Genomic DNA, 20,750 nt, shown 5'->3' with positions numbered 1-20,750 from the left:
TACATGATCTAACTGCAAAAATCCACCGAGCCCGAAAAAGTGGATTTATCCTAGTTTTATGCATGAAAAAAACTGAGTCACAGAGAGGAAGTATGGAAGGGCGATGCTGCAGCAGCATCAGTTTGTCAAAACAGTGAGACTGGCTGTAGTGGGGAGACGAAAGAGGACGGCAGGCTCCTGCTCGTGCCTGGAGAGGGCCTGCCTTGTGGTGGTTTAGAGCCTGATGCAGTGCTGAAGTTATCAGCAGTTACTGTGTGATGGGATTTTCATGACCTTCAAACAACAAAGGCTTCTTCTGAGTCAGACTTTGCAGACCACTGCTGGTGGGTGGAGTGGGAGGAGTGGAGTAATGAGATTCTAGGACTTCTCAAGTTGGGCTGTGTAAGACATCTGGCAGTGTGTAAGCAGGGAAAATCTGCAGTGGCCCTTGAGAGATGTGCTGGTAGACTGCAGGGTGTTCCCATCCATCTGACATACGTGATTAGAGGACTCGGAGACCTGTATTGCCATCCCAACACCACATGTGTCAGCAACAAATGTTGTTCTTCATCTGCTTATCACTGTCATGGTACAAATTAGTAACCGCCATAAGCTTTTCTACCATTTACACCCACTTTTAGTTACCTTTTTTCCTGACCCAGTGGATATACCCATATCCATTAATCTAGACATAACCATATATTGCAGTTGGTGCAGGGGTGTTTGAGCTGTTATTCAGTATGTAGGCTGGGAACTGCATGGGAGCTAAACTGCACCCAGCCCACTCGATTCTGCATTACTTAGACAGAGTGGTAAAATAACTAGTTAATAGAGGCAACAGCAAAGAATCTGATCACTAGAACCCAGTTCCAAAGTAGGATAGGGCTTCCCAATGTTTTTTGGCTGAACATTTTGCATGCAGGTCTCCTTGACAAGGCGATTTCAGCTTGCATTTATCTAGGTGTCTGGGATGAAGCGGGCAACATCAGCCATTACAAATCCTACCAACTGTGCTACATAATGGAGCCATCTGGACAGGGGCTGCCACACACAACCCGGACTTCCAGCAGGTGGGGAAAGGGGACACCCTTTTGCTGAGATGACCAAGGAGAGACCCCGAGGATGGGTTAGTCAGGTTCTTACGCATTGCAGGCTGTTACCTGGTTATGACTGAGACATGGTGTGAAAGGGCCTCAAGGCATGAAACAAATGCAGCGGCTTCTGGATATGTGTGGAAATTATGTCATCTGGGCATTTGGCCACTACTGACAACAGGCTTAATATTTAGATATATGGGCTTGCTTCGGAGGCTGAACCTATAAGCTCTAGCTCACCGATTTCAGTCCTTCCTTTCAGGGGAAACATCTAGTTGTCTTATGCATTGTGGGACCCTGGGAATTTAAACTAGCTGAACTGATGGAAAATGCCATTTTGCTTTCCTGGACGATATGAAAGAAAAGAGGAAGGATTCCTGGTTGGTTTATTTGTTTGGTTTTTTTCCCCCTGAACTGTATGAGGGGATGTGACAAACAACAAACAGGAAACAGAGGAGGAAGAGAAAGAGGTACCTACCTCAGCAAAAATGAAATATCTTTTTTAAAAAATAAAAAATAATTAAAAAAGCTTTTTTCCCCCTGTCAAAAACTGTTAAATATCAACAACAACAAAAACATTCCACACAGATTCATTGTGGTTGAAAAAACCATGTTTTTTAAATGTCAGCCAGCTCCAGTTTTAACCTTATTGTTTCTCTCTCTCCTTAAGTTCCCAACCCCATCCCCTGCTGGGAACTGAGTCATGTTCTGTCACTGAGCTCTCCTTAGACAGCTCACAGCTTTGCTCGAGTCGCTTTTTCTGGCCGTTCTGTTCCACGCTCTGAAGTTCACTAACCCACCTCCAAAATTTAGGGTGTCAGCTGAAAAACAGAACATTTCAAAGCTGACTCCCCTGCTCTGTAGCAAATCAATTATTATAATGGCCTCGTTATTGACAGGTGTGTGGGCCGTCTTTCTCATGGGTATGATGGTGACATAAATCTAGTATTAAGCATTCTTTTCATCACCATCTTCCCTCTTCATGTGCTCTGCTGACTGCAGCCCTGTTTTCCATGCCTCTGGGAGTGACGGCTGGGCCCGGAACAGGCTGTTTCTAATGTGCCTCTTATGGAACAATCAGAAAGATGTTTGTGTCCTTACTCTTCCTTCCTTTTGGCTTAAGCCCCTTTTAAGCATCTCCATAGTTACCTCTTCATCAGTCTGCAGAGCCATAGCTGCCTGTGTGCAACCATCTCACGAGTAGCTCTCACTGTCTGGAATAACCTTCCTCCATCTACTTCCTCTCATCGACTTCCATCTGAAAAGATACAGCTTATCCCTTGCCGCTTCGTTCCTTTCTTCTGCTGATATTGGCTCTGTGATTGAATGCTTTAATTCATCCACCAGGCAATGTGTCCACTTCTCTGCTTCACCTAATTTATACCATCTACTCTTTGATAGCCTGCGTTACAGTTTTCAGTTCTATATTATAGTTTTATGTGAGAGCGGCTCTGCAAAATGATTTTGTCCTGGGTAGTCCTTTCCTTGCCTAAATCTGGGTGTTTGGTTCTTTCCTGGAAACTTATAGCCTAGAGGATGAAATGAGAAGTCTTTTTCAAGGCTTTTGCAGTACATTGCTTGTTGTCATAGAGTCAAAGGCCACCAGATAATAAATGAAATGAATTGAACAGGCCAAGAAGACAGCTTCTTGGAAGACAGTCCTCAAAAGCATGTTTACTTCAGACCTGAAACTAAGCACTGTGAGTGATTACTCAAGTTTTATATTCATAGACAACAGTTTCGGTTTAGCCCCTGTGAAATGCACCCCTAAACCCATGCTAACCCCTCTGAGATTATCAGCCATTTCAGTATCTTGGCTCATTTAGCAAATCTAACCATTAAATGATAAATGCACTTTAAACAGGGTTTTTTTCACAGCATCTGAGCATTTACATTTCTCCCTCCTCTGTTGTGCAAATGTGAGGAGGCATACTTCATTGTGTAAGAGGCCCCTTCGGAACATTTGTTTTCCCCCAAACTGAGAAGATCTAGAACAACTCAGTTGGCTGAATTTTAGCCCTAAGGGGGCTGGTCTAGAGACCAGTTTGCTTTATGCTGTTGTTGCTATTTCCAAACATTTCAGCTGCCACTCTACTTCCGTGTGCCTTCTGAGGCTGTTCAAAACTGCTTTAAATACGCCTTTGAAGACTTATCGTCTTCATCAGCATGTACGTTTACGTGTGCAGGGAGTTGGGGCTAACAACCACATAGGCTTAACCTGTAATGCAGTATCGCCCTTGGCACAGTATTTTTTTCTATCTTACCATTTTTTTCTTACCAAAAAGCTGCTAGTGCACGTTGCTATTTGTCAGTCATTTGCCCACCTAAGCAAACTCAGTTTCTGAGAGCTCCTGTGCAGTTTACGGCCAGCTCCTGTTTCCCCAGGGAATGGGACATTGGAGCCGATGGGGTCGTACTGCTGTAATTAGTTGGACTGTATTGGAGCAGTTTGGGGAGATATCAAAGGGATCTCTAGTTGTCTTTTCTGAAGCATCATTCCAGGAACAAAAAAACCAACAGAACAAACTAACTTTGCTGCACTTAGCACAATCTATCCAGCTGAGGGACCTGAGTTGGTTATTTTAAAGCGGACAAAGACAAGACATTGGACCTGGGATATTAAGGACCAACAAAGGCTCCCATAACACTTTGAAAAACACCTTTCTAAAAGTATTTTCACTAAGAGATCTAGTGTTTTCTTCTCCTTCATTCTTCCTTTTTTGTTGTAAATGTTTGTGCAAAGTCAGGGCCTTTGATTTTAGTATTGGTTCTCTGCTTAAAGACATGGGAATAAATTTGCCTGTCAGCAGCTAGAATTTCCTCAAGAAAGATCATTCTTGCAGGATTTTTGACCAGTCTCCGAGTCCAGAGGTCTACAGCATTCCTGTAAACCTTGGGAGAGCAATCTGCACTTCGGGGATCTTTGCTGCACTAAGCCTAAAGGCCACATCTGTTCTTTTCACTACTGTATTATCTGGCAGTCTCTCAGCAGTGCATTTCTCTACTGCCCTGCTCTGGCGGGAATAACGCTGTGGCTTGGGGCTGTATTCACTCAATCTCTAACTTCTAAACAATGAACTGTTAAACTTTTTCTACTGTTGCTAAAAGAGCAGCATTTCAGTAGCTGTTAGTAGCTGCCTCTGCTTTCTCTTTCTAGGGTTGAAAAGTGGGAGGCGTAGTCCTCAAACCAGCACCAGATACTTGTGTCCTTCTTCACATTGCGTCTATGCTGCAAACTGAACACAGCAAGAGAGAGACTCCAGCATGATCTGAATTACAAAGTCATTCTATTGTCAAGCCTTTTTAAGTGTCAAATTCTCTTTTAAAACCAAAGGCTGTGACATTCAGTAAAGAACAGCATCGTTTCAAAGTCAGGAAGGTCTATTCTTAGCACATCAGTCAAAAAGGAAAAAAAAAAAAAAGTCTTTGGGGGGGAAAAAAAACCAATTTTACCAAAATGAACCTTGTCAGAAATGATCAATTCATCTTCCATTCGGATTGACCTGGTCCTCGCAGCATGCCAGAGGACAGAATTTGATGACACAGCACAATAAATTAAGATTGCCAGATCTCCTTGTAATTAATTCTCTTGCAGTGCAGTTTTGGCAAAGAATAATTTATCTTCAAGGTGATTAAATTACTGGTAGTTTGGTTTTGGTTTGGGTTGGGTTTTTTTTCCTTTTTAAGGAACATTTCTCCTCAGTTAGTTGAAGAATAGATGCTGATGAGTAACAGCCACCTCCCGGTATTTTATTCATGCTCTTTAAATACATCTTCCTGCTAGACCAATGCCTCCTCAGCAGTTAAGAGACAAAGTTAAGACTGAGCACATCATAACCCAGAGGGACACTGGGGCTGTGCTGCGCTTTCCTGTTTTCTGGAGTGCAGCCCCTCAGAAACCCCCGCTGTGCTGGAGAGCCCAGGTTTACTCCCACCCCGACCTTCAAATCCCTGAGTGTCACATCCAGCCAATTTGACACTCGTACAGTACTTTTGCCTTTGTTATTTCTCATTGGAAAACTTGAGTCTGAGTTCATAAAAAAAAAAAAAAATGGTCTATAGCCTAATCGTGATTTATAATTGTACAGTATAAAAATTGTGATTCTTGAACTAAACAGAACTTCTTCTAAAGCATTTATACTAATACATACCCTACAAACTATTTACTCTTCAATTAAAAGAGAAAAATAAATTATTTAGCACACTAGAAACTTAGGAAAGACATCTGTGTTTTTTCTTCAAAGCTGAGTCTTCTAAACTCTGCTTATAAGGAGCTTCTGCGGGTGGGCTCTTCATGTTCAAGGACTGAGAGAGTGCAAAGAGCTTTTTCCAACCTTCTTGAAAAAGCCGTGCAAATGTCTTTGTATCTTTAATTAGATGGGGACAGAGTTTTAACTATGACGAAAACTTCCCTGTTTCTGAAGAAGGGATTCAATTCACTGGAGGATGATGCTGGAACAAGTATACTATCAAAGCAGATTCTTAACGTCCCTGTGTATGTCCTGACCATCTCCAGAGAGACTGTCATTAATGTGCTTCTGTCTCTTTCGTTCTCTTTAGTATTCATGCAGTGATGATCATGTGAAAATTACTCACACTTCTGACTTGAGAAAACTTTCTTAGCCCAGAAATTCATCCAATATCAAGGGAATTAGAAATTCAAATGGGGGGAAATTATACACTCTGTGTGTCAATACAGCAAACCTTATAAAAGCTGCAATCAATCATATCAGCATCCAAGGTGGCGGTACATTTCCTTGTCACCAAGTGGATCGCAGTCCAACAAATAAAGGAAAAAGCGAATCGGAAGAAGAAACTTGGGTATGCTGCCTGGAGAGAAGGACGGCCTCATCCAAAAGCACGGACCTGGAGTCGGTTCTGGGGCTTCTTTGTATCGTGATCCATGGTTATGCACAAATCTTGTTTGTTTATTTGTCTTGCCTATTTATCTGCTGCTTAGGTGATACTGTAACGCAGGTTCTGTCTCTCACTGTGTTTATGTGCCACTTCAGTAGAACAAGTACTTTCTCTCAAAGCCTTCAATTATTTAAATGGGCTATTGCACACTGTCCCCTTAACAAACCTCTGCGTGGGTACTCCAGTCCTTCCCCTGCACTGACACCTAGAATGTTCCTGTTGCAAGTTAAACCCAGATACCTTATGCCTGGGTGCAGCCTCACATTAGGCAACCCACTCTGCAAATCATTTAAATTCATTAAATGAATGCAATGATCCATACTGGTTTCCCACTGTCCGGCTGCTGACTGAACAGTGTGTGGTACTGAGTGGACTTCCATTATGATATCTTTTTAGGGATTTTTTTAATCTATATTATGTTGTATGACTAATCAGATAAACAACTCTCCCCCAAAAACACATCCCGAAATTATTGCAGTTTGATGTTTCACGTGTACAATGCCAAACCTCATGCAGGTATGTGTAAAACCCAGCAATGACTTATGGAGACTGCAACTCATTCCTGCATGATTCTGTCTCTCTGCTACTCTCCTTATGTGTTTTGACTGCCAAATTTTGTGGTTTTGTAGGTCTTGTATCTCAGCTCTCTGCTGTCAGCTCCCTGAGATGCAAGAAGTAGGCACGGCCCAGATGCTTGCCTGAAGCAGAAATAGCACATCTTTCTACTACTATTCTCCGTCAGGTCCCCTGAGCCTTGAATTTCTGGCAAACAGCATTCCATAGGGAGAAAAAAAACCCAGACCTTTAGCTTGCAGTTGTTGTAAAAACCTGACACTGGTTTTGGTGTAATTCAGCAGACTGAAAGAGAGATATAATAAATCTGTTATACTCTCTCAGTGAATCATTAAGATTATGCTGGTAAAAACCGTTCAGATTTTGGAATATTCGGTAATCCCCTGAAGTTTCCAGGGGCTTTTTGTGTATTCCCAGTGTTCTGTTTATGTTACAGTCTGCAGCTTTGAGGGGGTATGTGTGCTGATAAGTATATGTTTCTGGATGGGTGTTTTCAAAACTCCAGGGCAGAGAGAGGACAGGAACCAAGCAGCCAGAAGGATAAACAGCCCCTGTTAATGATTTAAGGGTTTATGTGTATATGTATATATTTATTTCAGACTAGCATGTAGCAAAGGTGAGCAATAAAAGCCCTATTGCTTCTGATGTTTAAAATACGCCAGTACACAGTGTGTGCAATGAACTAGCTTGTGTCTGTATGGGTACAGGTAGTTATAACTGCGTGTGAAGGTAAGCCTACACGTGGAGGTAGATGGATAGGCGCATGCAGGCTGCCCTCTGCAATGCTCAGAATTGTCACTGGTGTCTCACAAGCCCCGTGGTGACAAGCAGGGGCTGAGATTTGCCGGCAGCTGCTGAGCTTTCGGAGGAGGCAGCCGCGCGGGATGGCTTACCTTCTGTGCTCTCCGCTTGTCGGCTCTCTGGTTCTGGTGGTAAATTCGGCTGAAGTTGGAAACAATGACTGGAACGGGCAGAGCAATGACCAGCACCCCGCTCAGGGAGCAAATGGAGCCAAATATCTTCCCAGCAATGGTCTTGGGCACCATGTCACCATAACTAGAGGGGGACAAAAAAAAAAGAAGGGAAGCCCCTCCTTCAGACAAGTGCACCAAAAGCCTTCTCAGGTTCCCTGAGCGCACAGCAACGTGAGTGTCCAGATTGGACACTAAAGCTTAGAAATCCACCGTGCAAGCAACAATTCATGTGGTGCTGTCATCCTAGAGATAGCAATTACACCGCGCTTTGGCAATGGATTAAGCTAAGCCAAAGAAAGGCACTCTTGTTGCAGAATAGATGTGCCAGTTCAGGCAGCTGCTGAGCACGTTAAATTCACGCCCTCGCTCATTTAGTACCTACCTCTCCACGCAGATGAGCTCTAACAAACTTAAAACTGTACATCTGCTTGTGAGCAGGTTCATATATTTTCATTCCCTTGTATCCAGGTGGAAAGAAGGACTGATTTACACTTCTGTTTCAAAACCCAGCATTTCCTTGCCATCTGTACAGTCAGGAATTTGGGGTTCATTCAAAGTCTGGATTCAGTAAAGGGTGAATTGTCAGGAATATGAAACCAGCTGAAAAATTATTCAGACAAACCTCTGCACTGGATTTGACCCAGCAATCTTCATTAACAATTGTAATTTGTATGTTAAATAACACCAGCAGAACTGAGATGGAATAATCCATTTTATGCAGATGGAAGATGATGCTGGTTTAGGTTCTGTGGATTCCACACGACAGAAATCACCACTCTGTTGAGTGCTTATTTGCTGTTTGTGTTTTTACTTCGCATATTGCAAAAGCTTTCTGCAGCAGTTTTATACTTAAGCTTAAGCTTTAATACTGTCCTTCTGTAAAGAAAACCAACGTGCGGTTGCCTTGTGGCTACTCACCAGTGCCCTAAGAAGGAGCGTGGCTGTTATTCCCCCATGGAACATACGGTACTGAAACTGCCCTGGGGCTCGGGCACATGATTGACTGCGCTGGCTCACTGAATGCTGCGTTGTAGTGAAGGTAATGGGGAATTTTGAATTCTGATTTACAGTTTGGCCCAACACAACCCCCATGTTGCATCCCAGGTGATTGGACCTCTTAATTCTAACCGACTGCGCCATCGCTGACGATTCCCCCGTCTCGCAGCACAACTTCTGATATCCAGCAAGCACCAGATGTTGGCAATGCAAATGTTGTGCCCTGCGCTCAGCAGATGCGGTGGTAAACTCCATGGGAGGCTCTTCCTCCCCTGCAGTTTGCCCTCTAGAAGTGGCTTCAACAATGCTTTCTTCTGCAAATGGTTGATAGGCAAATAAAAACCCATCCAGAAAGCTGGATGTGGATTGCAGTGTGTTCTGATCATGTAACAAAAAGCTCGTTTGTAGCTAATGCCCCTAGAGTATGATAGGAACACGATTAGCACAGCCACTGACTGGATTTACAGGCCTTGTTTCAGTGAGCCATTTATCACATGCTTGCATGCAAATGTATATTAATATCAATATTCATTGAACTAATTTTCATCTGGAGGAAAGGGAAAAGCAAGCAGCCAAATAACAACAGATTTTTTTAAAAAAAATCTCTGATACTGGAATGACCACGTACAAACCACCGGGGTACAGGAATTCCCAAAGTACCTCTGTGACTCAGGAGGACACATTGTACGCTGTGAAATCCCACTACAAGCAGGTTTATGTGACCTGGCTACACCCTGGAGTAGAAGAGAGGTCATGGGCACTGCAACCTGCTGCAGTTTCGCAGTAGACAGGGAAAAGATGCTAAAATTAAAATCCGGGCCTAAGGAAGACATCCCTTGTTTCAGGGTGCTTGAAATCTGGAGAGGCCCCTAGTTGCTATCAGATGGTGTTTGGGATTTCCGTGCTCTTCTTTGGGATGTTCTGGTGTTTGAGGCAGCAAATATTGAAAAGCAAAATGATTTACAGTTGAGGCTTTATTTTTACCTTTGATGTCTGCATATGACCAACAAAGAGCTTTTATGGGAATTGAGTTGTGCTAAGAATAATTTACGTCCAAGGGGAAAACCAAATATTTCAAAACACCTTTTTTATCAGCTGAACTTCTTTCCCCCATCCAAGAACTCGTTGGTATGAGTGTCTCTGAATAAAAGCAGAACTCATTACACATTAACTGCTTGCTCCTGGGAGTCGCTCATGGGCTCTCTTTCTAGGCTCAGTGGCTAGAGAGTGTGGCCAAGCAGCTGGGTAAAGATTATCACCGCTGGGCTGTCACACTCACTTGTGTCCCAGGAAAGGCTTAGTTTCAGGCTAAGTGACAGCTTTTCTTTGGCATTTTCGGTTTTTGGTGTTTGGGGGGGGGTGGGGGTGGTGGTTTTTTGGTTTTTTTTTTTTTTTTGGTGTAAATGCTCCAGGCTTCACTAGCTAAGGCTTAATTATCCCAAGCAGAATCCTTTTCCTGCCTTCACCTGCATTAAAACTCCTCAGAAAATACCTCAAATCAATAAAATGCTATTTATGTCTATTAACTTTTTAGGTGCTGCTTTATGCAAGGATAGTTTAAAAGCTCTTGCTAAGTGACAAGGTCTTTGCCTCATTTAACACTGTTCTAAAAAAAAATCTTTCTTACTTTTCTCCTGCCACCCCTTAACACAATAAGGCTGAAAATTAATCATATGCCTCAAACATGATCTTGGTGACCTGGAGCACTGAGAGAAAGCCCTTCTGTGCATTTGTAGAAAGTGTAATAATAAGTGTCTGGCTCACAGTCTGTCTTGTAGAGTTTTGTTCTTACACGCAGACTGAGAGTTACCTCATTACTTGGGACTTCAGAGAAGGTGCTTTAAAACACCATCAGGAAAGATGTCTTGGAACGCAGAGGATTTTGCTGGGGAGATGTAGAACTTCATTTGCAAAACTATTGTGAGAGATACTGCAATGAGAAATTTTGCACTAGCTGGAGCAGGCTGCACAGGAACAAGACCTAAAACCTGTAACACTGACTTCTGGATCTACCGCAGAGTTATCTGCGGAGAGAACGCTGTTAGATTTGTCCCTCCGGGTTTGCATGGCATGTCGCGTACTTCCAGCCATGTTTTCTGGCTTTACTGGGCTGACCTGCAATGTGAGCGATACTGATGTTTGGAAATGTCATAGCTTTTTGATCAGAGCAAAACCCAGCTATGCCTCAGGAGAGCTTGATCTAGATCCCCTTGCACTTAATGAGAGGCCTCCCTTTGAGTTTGATGGGGTTTGGAATGAACCTATAAAGTTGCAATTGTTCTACTCCTATATTGACATACGCAGCTACTGCAATATTAATCGCTGGAGTGACTATTTTTGTCCTGATGGTACCACAAGGTACTAATGGCCGCGTGGCATATTTATAACAGACACAGTGCCAAATAATCTCAGATATCGGATTTCAGTTAGTACTAATTGGGCATTTTAAACCCCAAACTTCTTTTCCCCAGACTGGAATGAGAGAACTCAACTTTCCCATTAATTTGTTTAGTAAAAGGCAACTTGTCACCTAAAAAATTTCTTCTACAGAAAGTGCATTTTAAGTAATTCATCAATAATCTCATTAGAGCAGCAAGAAGATAGAAGAGTTAGGTAATGATTAACATTCAGAGGGTCTAACAGAATGTTTGAGCCTGTAATAAAAAAACGGGAGGCTGCAAATTCAGTAGACTTTTAATGTGACCTCTAGTAAATCATTTCAGCTTTCTGTACCTCAGTTCCCCATTTATGAAATGGCAATTGGTTACTGATTCTTTGCCTGCTTGGTTAGGTAGGTGCTAGGTTCTTCAGAGCAGGAGCTGCCCCATGTTCTGAATATACCCAACACCCAGCAGTGACCCCTAAGTGCTACTGCGTTACAAATATTAATAATGCAAAGCAGTTGTACAGAAGTCTGGAGTAAACACAGCCTGCACGTGGCTCCAGGCTTGTCCAGGGATAAATGCTGAGCATCGGCTAGGTTAGATGTGGACCATGCCTAGAGAGAAACATCTTTTCTATTTATTTTGCCAGGAATCCGGTTAGATGGCAACAGATTCAGCCAGTTTTCAGTTGCTGAATTCATTGCTCTGCTTACTGGCTGTGCTCGGTGAGATACCCCTGCTGCCAGACGAGCACTGGGGCGTGCGAAGGCGTGCAACCTTTGGGAGGAGCTGCCCTTGCTGCTGCAGTCCCTTCAGTGCTCTGCACACCGATGGTGATTCTGGAGCCTCTACGCATGTGTCCCGTGTTTCCAGCGACATAGCTTCGGTTTGTCCCCTTTTCTTCTCCCGCTGTCCCTTCAAAGCCCCATTTCCTACCAAGGAAACACTGTGAACGCTGAGACTTCTACCCACTGGACAAATAATGTAAGGTTCAAGTAAAGCCTTAAACAGACAAACCAGGAAAAAACCAAAATAGGATGTTACTTTTAAGTGGTCACTCTTTAGACTGGAAAAGACTGTAAATGCAGAATTTCAACATCTATTTTTATTTGTACTGTGACTTCTGTGTTCTTTGGATATAAAAGGGGTCATATATCACTCACCCTAATTAGCAGCTATTAGCCTTGACAGCATAACGTGCTGTTGTTTTTCTCTCTGTCAGTACAGAAAATGCTGTCAAATAGAGGTCACTGCTTCCGAGTTCTGGTTTTAGCAGTAGAGGTGTCTGGACAGTGCTTAGCTCCTTCAGCTGGAGACAGCAATAAATAAGGTGCTGAACAGCTCATCAAATGACTCACTCTAAAAATAGACTCTCAGCAGCATCTCTGATGATCCTAGCTCTCTGTGCAACACTCACAGCCCTATAAATGGGGAATTGTAGTAAAAAAGCTGGAAGATCCTATGGCGTAGGGACATTGGAAGGTGCTACAGCAGTAACAACTCTGTGGGGACAGGGAAACGGCTTTTCAGAGGATGCTCTTTTCCAGCAGCCTTTTTATGTGCCAACTTTTCAGCCGGTATAAGGCATGCACCTGAGGAGGGGCGTACGGTTCATAAACTACCATTATTGCATAGCTATTGTTTCCATTGGTTTCTCTAGAGGCAGAGGAGATAAGAGTGCAATTGAAAATTGATAAACCTGTATCTCAACACCTTCCTTCTTACCAGTAAAAGACCTGTCTTTGGACAGAGCGTCAGGTCCGACACCCCTCCTCTTCTCCAGAGCTGGCTCAAGGGAGGGCAGTCAAGCCCCACAGAGCAGCACGCTCAGGGAGTCCTGGTGCACGCTCCTGTGCCCCCAGATGATTTGGTTAAGGTCGCAGAGCCGACACAAGAACGTGGGGACAGCTGGCTCGTGGATCAAACGGTCAGAAGAGGACTGTGCTTTTTCTGGTCGCTATGTTTAAGCAGTCAAGGGACATTTCCTGCCTAGTGGTGCAAAACCTTGTGGTTTTCACACACATCCTATAAAAGCTGAAATATCTCATGGAGGATGGAAACAGAAACAATGCTGCTTCAAATGATTTAGTATTTCTGCCTCACAGTGGCATTAACAGCTCTTTGAGAGCTTCTTTATCTCTCTAACCTTTTGTCCAGCACAGTAGAGTCAAAAGAAGATTTCACTCCAGCCTGTAAGCTTCTGCTTTTAGGACAATAAGGACAGAATAATAACATTATGTACCGTACAATAGGATATGATTTTGAAAGCCTTTTGCATGAAAGAGATAGAATAAAGCATGGAATTAGCATGTAGCTTTCCAGGTGCAAGAGATCCTTTTTTTATACTGTAAGTAAATCGCTATGGAATGTTTTGATTTGCACAAAAGAGAAAAAAATATCTAAAATTCAGCTAGAATGTTTCAGTTGCATTGCAAGACCGCGTATGTTGCATTTGACAGCTCAGAGGAGCTCCTGTCCCTCCATTTAATAGGTGCAAGTCCAACGTAATCATGGTAATGCTGCTTTGAACCTCCAGTGAAATAATGATCATGTCACTTCCAATGATACCATGAAAACAAAAGCAAATGTTACTCATTCTTTTCTTGTTTTTGCACATGACGAATGAACGGGGAATTAACAGCTATGGTACGGGGGCTGGGGATAGTTAGATCTTTTGTTTAGGGTTTGGCTCACGGTTCCTCTGCCACATTAGCTGTTTCACCTGCCTTGCTGGAATTACCCCATCAAAAACCACAGCTCTCCGGAGCACAGCTAGCTGCTGCTCACGTGTGCCGTTTTCCTGCCCGGCTGGGTTTTATCCCGTCACGTATTCATACCTCCAGGTATGCAAAGATGCTGTTGCCTTTCTCGGCAGAGGCGTACAAACTTTCACACGTGATGTATTAATTCCTGTGTACTGGGACGGTGGGAGGAGGGCTCTGGAGCTACTGAGGCAGTGATATCGTCTGATGGATTGAATGCAGACATGCGACACAGAACCAACGATGGAGCGCTCCTGAGGTCTGAAAGCTGACTTTGCCATGGGCTCGTTTTATGGCCTCAGGTCCGCTTTCTATGTGATTTTTTCCATGTCTGTAAGGGAGATCAAAATATTTTCAGAGCTGTCCTGGACAAGTGTTGTGAGGAATAATTAGTTAATGCTGGCATGATATTTTGAAAAGATAGGAGAAGTTTTTTGAAAGTGTTTTGCAGACACAGACTCAGTAGTCCATGTCCATAAGGACAGTCTGGCATGTTAATGTCAGCTTTTTAAATATACTAATCCTAGAAGGAACGGGATGGACTGATCAATGCCTGAGAAACCTGACACGTGAGGCTTGTGGTGCCTCCTGAAAGAGGGTGCTGTAAACAGAGCCATAATGGCTTTGAAGCAAGGGAGTCTATAAACAGGCTGTCAAATGACAGACTGGAACAGCACATCAGCTGTGTCCGGGGAAGTACAGAGCCTATTTCATGCTAGGATTCTTTTACATTAAATATACTTATTTTCTGCCTTGTTTTGAGCTGGGCAGCTCCCCAGCTGGGTATTCAACTTCTGCAATATCTGGCTTGGTTTTACGTTGCTGTTTTCTTTTTCCCTGGCACATTTTATTTGTTAATGTTTTCATGGATGCTCTCATCCTCCCTAGATATTCTGCTGAAATTACATCCATCAGCCAAGCTGCGAGGAATGAGTGCTGTAGATGTATATCAGTGCTAGCAGCAGAAGCTTATCTTCAGTACTCAGATTAATTTTGATTTTTTGTAAAGCTGTGGTCAGCAGTTACTTAGTAGGGATTTTCCAAGTAATGTTGCCTTTTTATTTTGTTATGGTTTATAAATTCATATTTGTTACTGAGTTTTGCATAACAAAAGGACTCAGAGATGTATCTGAAATCCTGAAGAAAGGTCTGATGCTGTTAGGCCCTTTTCTCATACTAACAGAAGTGAATGTGCAGTGAAATGGGAAGATAGGACATTTAAAACTGAGAGGGATTTCTGTACAGCGCAAGAAATTATCTCATTGGAACTCACTGTTTCAAGATACTGTGGGGAATTTGCTAGAGATTCACAAAAGGACGGTCAGCTGTCTTTTTATTAACACCGAGACCATGTAGTTGCATCACCTGGGATGAAAAAGGATGACTGAGGAGGTGCAAGTTCTGTTGCTTCTCTAAGAGTGAGAATTAGAAAGAGAAGCAGGTTATCCCTGATGACTGGCTTAGGGGGGATCTGTACCTCTTCTGGGTAGCCCGTACTAACCCTCACCAAAGCCAAATTAAGGGATTAGATGGACTTGGGGTCAGTTGTAGCCTGCTCATTCCTGTACTTGTACAAGAAAGGTGACCTAGCTGAAGGTCTCTGGGAGCAACTGGTAGCATAAATATTCCTTACAACAACAGCAGGCACTGCCCAAAGAAACAGGAATGTTTATGTAGACTTAGGAATAAACTGAGTAGGTTATTTAATACACTGAGGGTGGAGAATACTTAATATATGCACACACTGGTTCCATTTATTCTTCCTGGCTTGGATCAACTTCTCAGCCTGTAGGCAGTTAAAACAGATGGTCTGAATTTGGGTAACATTCAGACCTTGAGTTGAAGCTAAAAATGGAATTTCATTGGCAAGGAAAGTAGGTCAGAAAGCTAAAGCCCCTAGTCCTTAAATGATGAAAGGCTTCTAATCAAGTGTTCTCTATTACCATTCATTAAAAGGAGGAGGGGAAGAAATATTATTAGAGACCTTTGAGAAAGGGATTACAATGGGAGTGCGAGCACCCTCCTTCCTGCAAGGAGACCTGTGCTTTGCAAACCTGTTTTGGTGTAAGAGATGGGGCGACCGTGAATGTCGCTTCCTGAAGTCCCGCGGGCTGGACTGGAGCCGCAGCAGGATGGGAACGGTTTTCTTCACGGGAACACAAGAAACTTTATCTTCTGCTTCAGTCACAGGAATGCTGAGAGGAGAGCCTCTTTGCATATCCTCTATTAATACCTTTCACACTAATAATCCTTTCCACACAAATGCTGTCATCCACCTGACTCAGGTTCTGTAATTTCATCGCCTCTGCAAACTGTGACTTGCACCATATCTGAGACTTTCAGTCAGAGATTTCTTTGCTCTTCATCATTTTCGAATGTGTGCCAACTGCTAGAAATCTTTCTCCGTTGTAGCCGACAGGGATTATTCAAAGCAAAAGGGGAACCTGTACCAGTTAACACAGTGGTCCCAGTTCAGCACATTGTTTCAGCCCTTGCTTAATATTAAGCACATGCTTAATTCCTGTTCACTGAAAAGATGATAACATGCTTGTTCCAATTTTTTTTTTTTAATGGTACTAAGATGAATGTTTGTTCTTTGCATTTGGCAAACCCAAGCTAATGCACTGTCATTACTCCTCTCCCTTTCCCCTCAAACTACTGCTAGAAATTACATTTCTCTGAATGGAGAACTGCTTGCATTTCAGCTCTGCCAGCAAATGCATTTTTAGAGATAGTGTCAGAGACCTCCTGTTTGCTCTCCCTTAATGGTAGATGTGGACTGTCTGCCTTGATCCTTGGCTGTCACTGTCACAGTAGCAGGTAACAAAAGTAGGGACTGAAATCTGGAACATTCCGCTGGTCTGTATAACTCAGAAATGACATGCAGGGTAATTGTCTACTGCTTAACAGAAATAGCAATTTACTATGTCATACACATCTCACTAAAGAAAAATAGATGTGTTCTTTTTTTTTAATGATATCTCAGGTTTCTCTATGATCACTTAATAAAGCATTAACTAGTTTTTCACAAAAAAAAAAAAGAAAATTTAAACTGTTGATTTAACAGTTATTCAGAGAAAAAGAAGAATTGACTTCAATGTAGAATCAATGTAAGAAAAGCTGAATTTCACTTTGCAGAAAATACCTCCAGTCTTAACCTCCACACCTTACTGTCTTTTATTCCTAATGTTTATTCACTCAGCTTTTCAGAGGAAGCTCTATTCCTTTTAGTTCTTGCAAAGCTGATATATCTAGCAAACAGTGATCTCGGTTTTCTTTTGCTTCATGCATCACCAAGCAGCTATGTTGTCATCTAAGTTTTTGATCCTCAAATCTCAGTTTTGGTAGTGATAGATGAAGCAGAAAAAGCTTTCTTAGGTTTTGGGGTTTTTTTTTGGTTTTTTTTGTGAGCCTGCTGAACTTAACAGCATTTTTGGTTAGACAGACCTTTCTCCAATTGACAGAGTTACTTTTGATTTGGAATTTATTGAGAAGACTTAGCAGGAAACACCAAAGTTGTTACCTGGGCTGTTATTTTTCTGAGCAGAAGACGACTGTAAAGAGGAAACATTTCAATGGACTCCAGGACCAGTGGGTGGTGGTGGTAATTTCATGCTATTCTGAAGTTCTCTGCACTAGAGAATTTCAGGTGAAGAGCAACTGCTACATTTTGATGCACCTCAAACCCTCCAGCAACAGTGATCCCACATTGGAAGTCTGTGTGTGTTGTGCATCAAGTTGCAGAATAATGAGAAGAGTCCAACAAGAAAAGAATCAGAATCCATCTCCTACACTTATGTTTGGAAAATTGCAAAGGTCCTCGGTTCCCTGAACCAGGAAAGTTCTTGTTTTATTTTGTTTTGTTTTTTTTTTCTATTCTAAGGTGCAAATTCATAGACTCATGGTAATGGCAGCGTCAGGGGCCTCTCTGGGTCTCTAGAGCAGTCTCTTGCTCGAAGTGGGTCTATTGTCAGCGGAACTGAAAAATGCATATATGTTCACAACAAGTTACTGTTTAGCCCTTCAGCTCGCCATTATCAGTTGAGGAAAAGCTCGCTGGTTTACCATAACAGTGGGGATTTATTGTCATACCTCAGCAAAAAAAAATCCATTTAATTCTTTCTTTCTTTTCCGACAAAAAGCCCATCATTTGCTGCGTATCTCCATATTGTGGTTTTTTTTTTCCCTGTAAAGGTGAAAGTATGATACTATTTTCAAGGACTTCTGCTTCCTTGGTAATTGAAGCTTTTCACCCTGAACCTGACAGCAAGTTCATCCTCGGTCAATATTTAATTTAATTTAAACTCTAATGTGGGCACTAAGACTCAAATCCATTTATAAGAATTAGCCCTTGCGGTGGTTCGGGGCAGTCACCACCCGCGGGTTCTCTTTGGCCCTTAAACCATAGAGCTGTGGCACGTGTACGAGTCGTAACGAGGCACTGTGCTCTGATTTCTTGTCTATTTATTTATTTAATTTCAATTAACCTCAGCTGTACGGCTGCTCCCTGCATGCAGGCAAGGGGAAGTCTGCGACGTCAGTTCTGATGCTCAGAGGTGTCTTGCCTAACAGCTTGTGATTATAACATGCTTAAAGAAGTTACTGTACACACAGTTACTAATTAGTTTATGATTTAGCATTGTTATCATTGCACTAGTACGTCAGTCATTATAATTTGTCTGTGAATGAACAGAGGTGTATTTTATCTAACAGAGCACACTCCAACTGAAATAAGGCCAATTAAAGTGAAATGGCAGCTTTGTAGCCACCCGCTACCGAGCGAGCCCTTCGTCTTGGGTTTTCTCATTGTGACCCAAAGTAGTATTTTTAACCTTCGTGTTTTCTACAGCCGTCGAGCATCAACAATACTCAGGAAATATTAGGAAAAAGTCCTGAGTATTATTGTCCATCTGAGCGTCGTCTGATACAGGCATCTGGCACGTTAGCAACTGAGTGCTGCTCTTCTCAATAACACACGCTTTTTAAAAAGTGTTTGTTTTAATGGAAAATAAAATGTCCCAGATTAAGGCGTTATTTATTTCTGGCTGCACACACTAAAGGCCTTTTAAATTACTTCATTCATTATCAATTCAGGAAGAATCCTCCTATTACTTGGAGTGAAAACCTTATACAATTACCTGATAGCAGAATCCATCTATTTTAGCACCTTAAAGCTCTCTGTAAAAGAAATCTTTTCAGAAAACATACAGGCTGGAGAGGGCAGTCGGTGCGTTGACCAGTTAGGCTTTTCACCGAATAGCTGGGTTGAAGGCTGCCTGCCCTGTCTTAAATTCTTAACTGTGGTGTCAGCTTAAAGGAAATGCTGGGTTTTGCTTTCATTTTATCCTCATCTTTTTCTTTTCTGTCTTTTTAAGCAGCTTGAGTGTCCATGCTGAGCCATGTCACATTCAAAATGATACACATACTGTGCATTTTAATGAGCTGCTAACACTGATTATACAAAAAGCAATCTCAGAAATATTTACTGAGTCAAAAAAAAGAAAAAAGCCTATGGGGAATTAATTAGCTTTTTAAGAATTGGCTTTTTGAAAGCCTCAGATTCTGGAAAAGTTGAACTTGGAATTGGAAGCAGTTTCAAAGGAGTTGAAGAATTGAGCAGAAGAAAAAGGAGTAAGTTGTAATGGAGTATTACACATCCCAGGCATCTCTGTACTGGTCAGAAGATGCACTGGAAGCTGCATATATAATTGATTCACACTCTAAAAGCTTTCTGAGAGAGGAATGCCATGCAATGCCTGTAAAGTTCCTATAGCCTTTCTGCAGGGATGAGCAGAGAGGGACAAAATCATTGGAGCCCTGGCCAGTTCCCTCCATCGTGTTCATGACAACAGATTTAGAAAAAGTCTGCTCTGGATATATAGCTAAATCACGGAATCGCAGAGTGGCCGAGGTTGGAAGGGTCCTCTGGAGACCATCTAGTCTAACCCCTGCTCAGAGCAGGGTCACCCAGAGGAGGTTGCTCAGGGCTGTGGCAATCAGGTTTTCGATGTCTCCAAGGTTGGAGGCTCCACGATCTCTGTGGGCAAGCTGTTCCAGTGCTCAGTCACCCTTGCAGTAAAAAAAAATGGTGAATGCTCTCAATCTGGAGGCAGTTCTCCTCGTGCAGTGTTTTTCTTGCTACAGGATTTGAAGTTTTGCCTCTGTGTGGAGGTAGCTGCACTTCTGTACTAGGTACAGTAACACACCGGTGCACAACTAACCCCTTTCTCACAGTTCCTATAGAATGGCTTTTTGACTGGTTTATTGGAAGAGTAAAGTTGTTTTAACTTGATCATCTCATTAGAAGCTTGATTCCTTTAATTATATTTAAACAGCTAAGCTCCTTTTTAAATAATAGTTTGAAATATTTTATATTTAAGAATAGCTGTAATTCTGTAAATTTGCATAGAATTACCTTTCCTGATCAAAAGTTCTATTTCAACAGTCTAGCAATTATGATCAAATAGAGAAGTGCATAAAGTATGTCAGATTCATGGGAATGAGAGACGTGGCACAAGTGAAAGGTATATCTCATGTCTAAAAAATAACGCGAGCTGTACACTTCTCTCTACATCCTATTATCTCTATCCATAAAATACGGACCCTAAGAAACACAATTTCACAAATATATATTTTTTTAAATAGTGATGTCAGAAACTCACTTCGTTCAAGGCAATGGAAAGTTGCATGCAAATTCCAGTTAGTTTTAGACCTATCTGATTAATGCTTCCTTTTCCTGCAGATGTAAAATGCTATCCAAGGGCTGGATGTTACCTAGATAAACACTTCTGTCCCTTCCAAGGGGAAGTGATCTAATAATGCGGCATTTGTCATCAGACGGTGACATACGGAAGGAATTAAGAATTTATTTGGATCAGGCATACATTGTAAATGAAAGACATATTTCAGTGATAGGAAGAATTACAAGAGCATCAAAGTGATCATGTTGCAGAGAGTACTTATAAGCTCTGCAGAAACTATTTCAGTGCAGGCTACTGGAGTCCTGGAAACCTAAGAGACAAATCCTTGTAATAATGGGTTGAAAGGCAATCCGGAAATTCAAATGTGGAA

General features: G+C 42.2%; 1 protein-coding gene across 4 annotated transcripts in view; it reads right to left on the bottom strand.

The window, feature by feature from the left end:
* The window catches only part of KCND3 (potassium voltage-gated channel subfamily D member 3), a 133,807-nt gene that overhangs the window by 28,795 nt on the left and 84,262 nt on the right, over positions 1-20,750 (bottom strand). For all 4 annotated transcript variants that reach the window (XM_076357716.1, XM_076357717.1, XM_076357715.1 and 1 more), the window contains one exon: positions 7,457-7,619. In XM_076357716.1, the coding sequence (XP_076213831.1) occupies positions 7,457-7,619 (163 nt within the window). The remainder of the gene's footprint in view (positions 1-7,456; positions 7,620-20,750) is intronic.

This window comes from Aptenodytes patagonicus, chromosome 22 (assembly GCF_965638725.1).
Source record: "Aptenodytes patagonicus chromosome 22, bAptPat1.pri.cur, whole genome shotgun sequence".
Lineage (NCBI taxonomy): Eukaryota > Metazoa > Chordata > Aves > Sphenisciformes > Spheniscidae > Aptenodytes > Aptenodytes patagonicus.
This window is presented reverse-complemented; position numbering and strand designations above follow the sequence as displayed.